Source organism: Salminus brasiliensis, chromosome 2 (genome assembly GCF_030463535.1).
Source record: "Salminus brasiliensis chromosome 2, fSalBra1.hap2, whole genome shotgun sequence".
NCBI classification, from domain to species: Eukaryota; Metazoa; Chordata; class Actinopteri; order Characiformes; family Bryconidae; genus Salminus; species Salminus brasiliensis.
The window spans coordinates 54,420,071-54,429,783 of record NC_132879.1 but is presented as its reverse complement, the minus strand read 5'-3'; the positions used below and the strand labels follow the sequence as shown (position 1 = coordinate 54,429,783).

The 9,713-nt window shown below is 41.6% G+C and overlaps 1 protein-coding gene across 1 annotated transcript; it reads right to left on the bottom strand.

Annotated features, from left to right (window-relative positions):
• Positions 1-308: 308 nt before the first annotated feature.
• tnni4a (troponin I4a) lies at positions 309-8,023 on the bottom strand. Its single transcript, XM_072673986.1, has 6 exons — positions 8,013-8,023; positions 5,555-5,615; positions 3,617-3,748; positions 3,272-3,361; positions 1,456-1,626; positions 309-395 (listed from the first exon to the last, which is right to left on the bottom strand). The coding sequence occupies exons 1-6, from the start codon at positions 8,021-8,023 to the stop codon at positions 309-311; spliced, it is 552 nt and encodes a 183-aa protein (XP_072530087.1).
• Positions 8,024-9,713: the final 1,690 nt, after the last annotated feature.

Genomic DNA, 9,713 nt, shown 5'->3' with positions numbered 1-9,713 from the left:
CTTGACAGAACACACACACAAACACACACACTTACACACATCTCACACAGAAAAATACGAGTCAGTGTATCATGCGAGTCAGAAAACATGAACGGCTGATCTGTTCACGTGTTTTTTGGAAAGTTCAAACGATCACACGAAAAACACAAACACACAAAACCCCCCAAAAATGCTATGCCCTCATATCCGGAGACCCCGTTTATGTCTTGAATCTGGTAGGCCTACGTTTTGCAGAGATGCTGACTGAACAGCCAGACTTCTCTTTGCTCCAAAATGTCTTAAAAACACTGAACACTGCTGTCACCGCTTCACTGGCCAGCATTAAATATCTTCTTCCTGCCCTCCATCCCAGACATGGCTTCCACGTTCTTCCTCCAGTCTGTCACCTCCTCTTTCTGCAGGGAGAGAGAGACGGACGGACAGACAGACAGAAGCACTTTCAGTGAAACTAAGAGACAAACAGCAGGAGAGCAGTAAAAACGAGGCTATAGCCTGAGTGTACAATTATCTCTAATGGCAGTGGATTGTTTGTGTGAATATGCCGGTATAGAGCTCCTACGCCAACTCTCAAGAGCTGCCATTAGAAAATGCTCTACTAGGGAGCTGGACTGTACGTCTAAGGCTATAGAGATATACTTGCTGTTCACTATATGCATCCGTCTGGTGCGTCACTCGGGTACTTCCTTGAGAAATGAACGCTATGCAAATCAATAAGCAATTAATGAATGAAGTGATTGATTGATTACAAAGGCGGCCTCTGCACTGTAGTGTACTTTTACATGTTGATCTGTTCCAAAAAGTTTCATTTGTTTGTTATTACAAGCTTCTATTACCAAAGAATAGCCCCACTGGTTTGTACAGAAGTCCTTGTAATTAGTGTGTAATGAGCCTTGGAGTGTTAAGGGGTTGCTTAATATTTACGACTCAGTATCCTGTAGGGTGTGGGGCGGATGCCAATTCTCTTGTGGGAAACCCAACTTTGGGTACCCAAGTTCTGATGCATCAGCATCTAAGCTCTAATGCATCTAATGCATCAGCTAGCAGATGCCTTAGGTGCCCACGCCCTTGTTCTGTGAAAAGTCACCCATTGCTAAAGCAGAACACATCCGTGGGACCATGGAGAAGTTAACTTGGCATAAATTTTTTTTACATTATGTGGAGTTTCGTATAAAACGATCCTTTAAAGAACTATCCACTGAAACGTTCTTTGGGGAGCCAGCATATTTTTATGGCATCAATCCTTAGAATCCTTTTTGGCAGGGTTTTATATTTTATTATTTTATATTTTTATTATATATTTTTTCGAGAGTGCCGTACATGCTACAAAAATCCCCCTCTCTGCAACAGCACCCCTGAACTTCAGCCTGACAGAAGGTTTGATATGAGGCTGAACCAGGGCTGCTGAAACTTCAGTAGGAAAGAGATGAAGCAGTGCTTAGCTGGCATTAACGTCACCTTTTCTTCCTCCTTCTTCACCGTCTTCAGATTGGCTTTGAAGTCGGCCTTCATGAGTTTGTTGTCTGTCAGTGCTCCCAACACGTCGTCTGCTGACTTCTTGACTCTTTTCAGCTTGGGTCTCTTCATTTTCCCCTTCAGCTCGAAGATCTTCTGCTGCAGTGACTGAATCTGATGCAAAGAATGTTCGGCTTTAGACCATGTGCTACCGTATGCGTGAAACAAGTCTTTCAGTAATGATGCAATCATGGGCTGCAGCAGTCAAGCGCAATATGGCAAACTTCCTTTCCTCATGATCTACGAGACAGAAACGCTCTCTGTCTTTAATTTTTTATAAAATTACCAAAAGAGTCTGGAAAACTGTGAATGTGAAATCAACACCCTGTTAAATCAGTACTGAATATAAAATCAAATCCTGTGAGTGTAAAAGCAACACTGTGTGAAATTGACACTATATGAAATCAGTACTGAACGTAAAATCAACCCTTTAAAATCAACACTGAGTGAAATCCAACACTGTGAGAATGAAATCAACACTGTATGAAATCAGAGTTAAATCAAACACTGTCAGTGCGAAATCAACACTGGGTGTTAAATCGACACTATATGAAATCAGTACTGAAGGTAAAATCAACACTATAAAATCAACACTGAGTGAAATCAAACACTGTCAGTGTGAAATTAACACTGGGTATTAAATCACCACAATATAAATTAGTACAGAATGTAAAATCAACACTATAAAATCAACACTGAGTGAAATCAAACAATGTGATGAAATCAGTCCTGAGTTAAATCAAATGCAGTCAGTGTGAAATCAACACTAGGCTTAAAATCAACAGTAAGTGTGAAATCAATACTGGGTGTTAAATCAGCACTGCATGAAATCAGTACTGAATGTAAAATCAACACCGAATGAAATCAACACTCACTGAAATCAACACTGGGTCTGAAATTGATCTTGGCTTGGTTTCGAGTACTATAAAGTCTTTTTTTGGACTCGCTAATTGGTGAGTATCTCACAAGGCTTGATGTTGAATTAATAAAAAAAAGCAGCACAACGGCCAAAACAGACCTAGGGCGCATCAATTGTGTACTAATGACTAATGCTGCGTAGTTCTGAGTCATGCATGTAGAACTGATAAAAGGTCTGTTGAGTGTACTCAAACATCCACGATACATACTGCAAGTGTAAATGCAGCGGTGGCTGCGGCACTAGAAGGTATGTTGGCATAGCAACACTACACCACCTCCTGTTAGTACCAAACGGATTAGTATGTTTATATTTATTGTACTAACCTGCCAAACCTGCACTATTAAGATTAGTATATTGCTGCTGTCCAATAAAAACCATGTATCTCCATTTTTGTATATTGCGTTTTTAGTTTTCTCCATGGTTTGAACCTTGTAGCTGCTTCTGTACACTGTGTGAATAATTCTGGATGATGAATGGACCAATAGAAATGCTCTAAATGACTTACATTAACATCCATTCAAAAGTAAGACCATTTTGGCCCTCTCTTGTGAAGTCACTGTTTTGGAGATGCCTGTTTTTCACTGGACATCGATGATATAGTCTATATCTTATATAGTGTTAGTGTGTAGTGCTCAAATGGGATGCAGCCTCAGTCTTGACTTGGTCTTGCCTCTAATGGTCTTGACTACAACATTAATAACTACTATGTAATTTTGATGTAATTATGCAATTACATTTACACAGTAAAAACCTTTCAAAGCTTAATGACGGAACCAACCGAACAGGAAGAGATTAATATTAATAATTAATAATTAATAATTTGGAAATGAGCTTCAGTACCTCTGTATCGTTTCGGCCCACTTTGATGGAAAGGTCATATCTCGCCTCATCCACAATATCAATCTTCTGATGTAAATCCTTGCAAAGCTCCTGCAATCGAAATTTAGGGCAGTTCTGTCATTGGGATGCAAAAATATGTAAAGATGCATATTTTATAGAAGCAAACAAGGCTTCTACTTCCAAATTCTGGCACGCATTTTAATAACGGTAACGAAGACACACTGTGCAGCCCTGTAAGCAATAGCGCGCTGAGCGATTCTAAGCCCAGGGGCTTTGAAAATGAAGAGTAGTAATGTTTCTGGGTCGTGTTAAAAAGCTGCTAATTGTAATGCTGATCTGCAGTACCTGCAGCTCCTGTACTGAGAGGCCAGAGAGTTTGAGAGGAGGCGCTCTCTCGTTCAGAACGCTCTCGCGCTCTATTCTCTTCTGTTCTTGCTCTTTTTCCAGTAAGCCTTCTGCCTTCCTCAGAAGTTTTGTCTGTGAAAGATAGAACAGATGAAAGACAGCAGCAAAGCACAGAAACAGCGGCATGGCTAACACTCAATCAACTACTTGTTGCTATCCAGCTGAGAACATCTTCCTGGCCCTAATAGGTTGTTCAGGAGTTTAGGTTGAAGGTAGTCGACCAGCGTTACCAGTCTGACAACCAACTTAAGGAACCCAGTGCTATAAAAGTTACAGACAGAGGCCCCATTGCCATCTTACCCCCCACCAACAGTCTATTGACTCATTGAAACAGCAGCACTGCTTGTGAATATATCTACGCTGATGGGCGTGGTGGTCTCGAAATGAGGGGTGTTCAGGTCAGTTTCTGGCGTATTGCTGTGTAGCTTGGCGATGGAAAACACAGCAGGAGTGACTCCACTGACTGAAAACAACCTAGACAGGCGTTCGTCAACAGTCAGACGTTCGTTGCTATCCTGGCAGTGAATTGTCAACACAGGCACGTGCAGCCCGGCGCTCGTACACCCCCCACACTTTACACCACTGAAGTTGCAATCCGGCAGACAGTCAGACAGACCGCACCTGGCTCTTAAAGGAATGGCAAGAGACACACTGATTGGTTTATTATGACACGTTACTCCCAAAAAAACACACCCATGATTAATTAAGAGACGTAGTACAGTGTACTTTCCTGTCGCTACGATGGCAATAACACACTGACACGCCCTGCATGGTTGATGGCTCGCCTAAGATTGCTAAAATAGGGCCCAGAGCCTTGCTTAAACCTGCCACAAGATGGCGCTATACGCAAGTGTACGGTAACAATAATTAGGTGGCGAAAAGAATTCATTAAAAACATGAGGAATCAAGCTTTAACAGGAAACAATGGATAAAATGGCAAAAGTATTGGGACACCAGTTCGTTCATAGCTTCTTCTGAAATCAAGAGAAACCAAATTGTCTCTACTGTACAGAGAGGAAGGCTTTCTACGAGATTTCGGAGTAGCATTGCTGTTAGTATTTGATTGTAGCATTTATCAACAAGAGCATTAGTGAGGTCAGGATGTTGGATGATCATCACCCCACCCTACCTCATCCCCAACTCCTCAGCTCATCCTAAAAGTCCTGGATGAAGCATCATCCATCACTCCAGAGAACAAAGTTCTTTCACTGCTCCACAGCTCAATGCTGGGGGGCTTTATTATACCCCTCTATAGCCCACCTAGCATTATTATTAGGAAGCATGGTACCAATAATAGGCTCATGTTTATTATCTGCTCCAGAGAGTCCTATTGTATTGGCAGTACTTCTCTACAGGGTCTAGACAAGCTGTGTGTGTGTGTGTGTGCATTTCCACATCTGTGCCAGCAATTTAGCAATGTAAAGTAGCTGAATACATTAATTAGAAGTTGCTGTTTTACAGCAGGTCCATTTTGCTACCTAGCCAGCTATATGCTATATGTCCAAATGTTTGTGGACACCATTTGTAATGAACGCTGCATTCAGCTGCGTTATGTTGCCTCTTGCCTGGATGACCAGCTTTTCAACCACTTTGACTATCAAAAACTAGGGAGGTCTTTAATGATACATGTCTTTGGGTAATGTTCAAGAAGTACTGAGAATACCCAGGATGCACTTGTGTTGTAATTATCTACCTGAAGGAACAGAGACTGTTACTCTATAGCCATATCATTACAAGATGATGCATGAGCTGTGAAACTGCTAAAAGGCCCAAACAGGCCAACTAATCAAGTGTGTAAATATTCAAGGAGTGCAATGATAATGGATACAGGTGGGGATTCATCTGCAGAAGATATTGACTTGACATGTTCCAACCTACCTTCAGCATCAGCCTGCGTGTGGCTGAGTAATTGGACGTGGGCTTGTTCCTGGACCTGGACCTGGACTTTTTCTGCGAGAAAAGAGTCGAGTCATTCTCATTCCAACCTGCAGTCACATTAGGACGCGAACACTGCCTAATCTGCAGACGCCATGGAGCATGCACAAACTGCCTGAGCTGATTACCGCTGGAATTTCCAGAGTGAGGACTCAAGTCGCCCAATGCGGGACTAAGCGGAGCACGGCATACCTACAGTGGAGCTTACTTTGCGACATGCTGCTCTGCAACCTCATGTGAAATTCTCAAAGACAAGACCATTTACCCCGGGATTAGGCCGAGTGATTCAATTCAGCTCACTGCGCTCTCGTGATATTCATGCTAATTGCTCACTGTCAAATATGTGAGCTTGGTAAATGTCAGCCAAATTTCAATCAATGGCTTTTGCATGCAAACAATTTGTAGGATCATTACGCAATTGAAAAAAGGCGTTTTTGAAGATGTGCAGTATTATATTATATAAGCCATAACATTAGTACATTAGGTGATGTGAAAAACACTGACTATCTTCACCTACAGTGGCTTGACCATCTGTCAAGGTCAAGCAGTGAGTGAACAGTCAGTTCTTAAAGGTGATGTTGGTGTTAAAAGCAGGAGAAATGGGCAAGTATAAGAATATGAGACACTTTGCCAGGAACCAAACTGTGATGTTCTCGATGACTGGGTCATCAGAACATCTCCAAAACATCAGACAGGTCTTTTGGGGTTTTCTGGCATGCAGTGGTCAGCACCTACCGAGGCAATATAACTAAACACATACAACTGAAGAACTGTCTTTTAAAACCCCTTATGGCCTAAAACCCCCTGTCCTGATGGCTGAATTTTCCTCCCTGGGTGAAATAACCTCAATTAGGCATCACTATAACTGTCTACCAGCCTCTGACGTTGACTTGGAGAAGGTTTATTCCCACTCCTCCATGCAGAAATCTTTCAGCTGTGTGAGGATTGAGGGGTTTCTTGCCTGCACAGTCCATATCAAATCACCCCACATCAACTCAATAGAATTAACATCTGAGTTCATACTTAAGCAATCCAGAACTCTCCATTTTTTGCAGCCATTTGGTGAAATGGTTTGGATCATTGTCATGTTGCATAGTCCACCTCCACTTTAGCTTTAGTTTAGGGTGAGATGGTCTCTTATATTTCTTTCTTAAGCAATACAATAAATATCTGATACATTTAAGAATTCATAGTGGATTCTATTATTATGGCGAGCTTGCCAGGACCTGCTCCAGTCAAACTGCCCCAAACCATGACATTTTCAGCTCCAACCTTCACAGTTAGGAGGATGTTCTGGTGGTTTGCGCCTTGTCTTCTGTTACAAGGTGCAAAATAATTCAGTTTTGAATTTGTTCTTTGACTTCGTGTTCTCTGGCAAACTTCAGTCTTGCCCTGATGCTTTTTGGCAGGCTTTTTTCTGAAGGCCTCTGAGAGCTATTTGGAGCAGCCCATGGTGATCCCATGAAGCAAACCAAACTAATTTTTGAGGTTTAAAAAAGACAGGCTCCTCCAAAATTCTCTCTAACCATGTTCTAATCATCTGGAGCTGATGTGTTTAGTTTTATAACCCCCATCTTCAAATGAAGATTAAATCCATATATTTAAATAGGCTTTAATTGAATGTCCTAATTCTTTGACATAACTGTATATTAATGTCAGAGTGTAATCCGAATAGCCATGGATCATTTCTATTAGTGTATTCTTCATGACTTACTGGCAAATTTGGCAAAATAAGCAGTCAAACGTTAGGCCTAAAACCCCCTTTCCTAATAGCTGGAATTTCCTCTTAGGCTAATCTAACCTCAATTAGACACTCCTATAACTGTCTACCAGCCTCTGACATGACACGGCTAGAAGAAGGTTTTTCCCACTCCTCCATGCAGAAATCTTTCAGCTGTGTGATGATTAAGGGGTTTCTTGCCTGCACAGTCCATATTAAATCACCCTACTTCAACTCAATAGGGTTAATATCCGAGTTCATACTTAAGCAATCCATAATTCTCTATTTTTTGCAGCCATTTCTTGGTAAAATGCTTTGGATCATTGTCATGTATATTTAAATAGGCTTTGAGTGAATGTCCTAATTCTTTGACATAACTGTATATTAATGTTAGTGTAATCCGAATAGTTATGGATAATTTCTATTAGTGCATTCTTCATGACATACTGGCAAATTGTGCAAAAGAAACAGTCAAAAGGGAGCTTTTGATTTGATAGCAACAAAAGACTGCAGATTTTCTTACCGGCCTGTTGAAGGACGACGTCATCCATAAACCAACATGGCAAAGAACACAAATAACAAACATATTATTTGAGCAGTCATCATCACACGCTGTAAATCAGTCAGGTTAAAGGAATGTGATGCTGATAGAGTCATCATGCCAGGTGAAATGACCCTTACCCCTCAGACATGGTCACCTTGCGCTACGTGTCCTGAAAGAAAGCCAGAGTATTCATGGTCAGATTTCAGCACCCTGCCGGGAAGCACATTCATACTATGCAACTTCACAATGCCAGTCAGATGTCGGCCTTCTCTGCCACGGGATTATCTGAAGTCGCCATGGAAAGAGAGATCACGCTGACGAAAGAGGCACAATGCATGAAACAAAGCTCTGAACCAGGAGGGATCAAGAGATAACGTGCTAATGCAGGTCCCATACACGTGAGACCGGTGGGGCCTGTCGGGCCCAGGGGAGAAAAAGCATGTATTACTTTTAGACTAGGCCTCAGTATGACACAGGCATAAGCGTTTAAAAATAAAGGTGGTTCTCAGCTTAGGCATATGATTCGAGGAAAGAAATTTTTATTGACGTATCCATTCTCCTCCCACAAAAGCATTCTTTCATAGTAGCTGTAGTAAGGTTAGGCAGGCTTTATGGAAGGGCTAGTGGGTGTAAGGCATTTAGGTTGGAGGTTCTGTTGATGTTGAGTTTCCTACACAACCAACCTGGACATGTACATGTTAGTGCTTAACCCCTTAATTCAGAAAGGCTTATCACACACTAAGGCTTCTGTTGTGTTAAATAATGTAGTTATAATTATATATAATCTTATAATGGTTATAAATTGACTCAAAATCAATAGAATTTGGCTTCTTTTACAAGAATACACAAAGAAAACTCATTAAGGTCAAGTGAACATTTGGGATTTCTACAGAAATGTCAATGAAACAAATAATATAATGTAAAATAAGTGACTGCATCAATATTCACCCCCTTAAAAGTGACTGACCTAATTAAATAGAGCTCCAGCAGGCAGTTCGCACTCTTACAGTAAGTAAAATGGAGATCACCTGAGTGCAGTGAATTTCTCAAATGACTGTACTATAAGGTCCAGTCTAGGTCTAGAAGGTCCAGTCCCTGGTTAATCAGTATTCCTGGCAGAAATGCGCCATGCAGACCAAACCTCACTCCACACGGCTTATAATAAGAAAAGCTTATTAAAGAGTATAAGTCAGCCCACTGAACATCCCCTGGAGTTTAGCTAAAACCATCATTAAAAAACAGTATGAATATGGCATCTATCAAGATCAGGCCACCATCCTGACAAACTCAGCGACTGTGCAAGAAGGAGGCTAGTGAGGGAGGCCACCAAGACACCTATGACTACTCTAAAGGAGTTGAATTGATGCTACCACCACCATGCTTCATGACGGGGATGGTGTGTTTATGGTGACGTGCAGTGTTTGGTGTCCACCAGTCTGACAGCCATAAAGCTCCAGTTTGGTCTCATCTTACCAAAGACTGGCCTTGGTCATGGAGATGTAACTCTCTATGCTGCTCTCCCATAAAACTTTGACTGGCGAGGAACCCAGGCGACTGTGTTTGCAGGGTCATGTGAAGAGTTAGCAAGGTCAATGTTCAGTGTAGATTAGCTTAGGTTAGCTTCCCAGCCAGACACCTGCTCCGCTAACTGTTTTAGCTATGTATAATGTTGTATATGTTATAAGTTAAGCTAAAAAAGCTTAGATGTCTTAACACTGCTTGATGCCGCTAGCTCTTGTTCTGAGGTGGATAAAGGCTTAGTTAGCTGAGTTAACTCAGTGCTAGCGTTAGCTGTTACCCTAGCAGTTGAGGACAGCAACGCCACCACCGCGGACTCA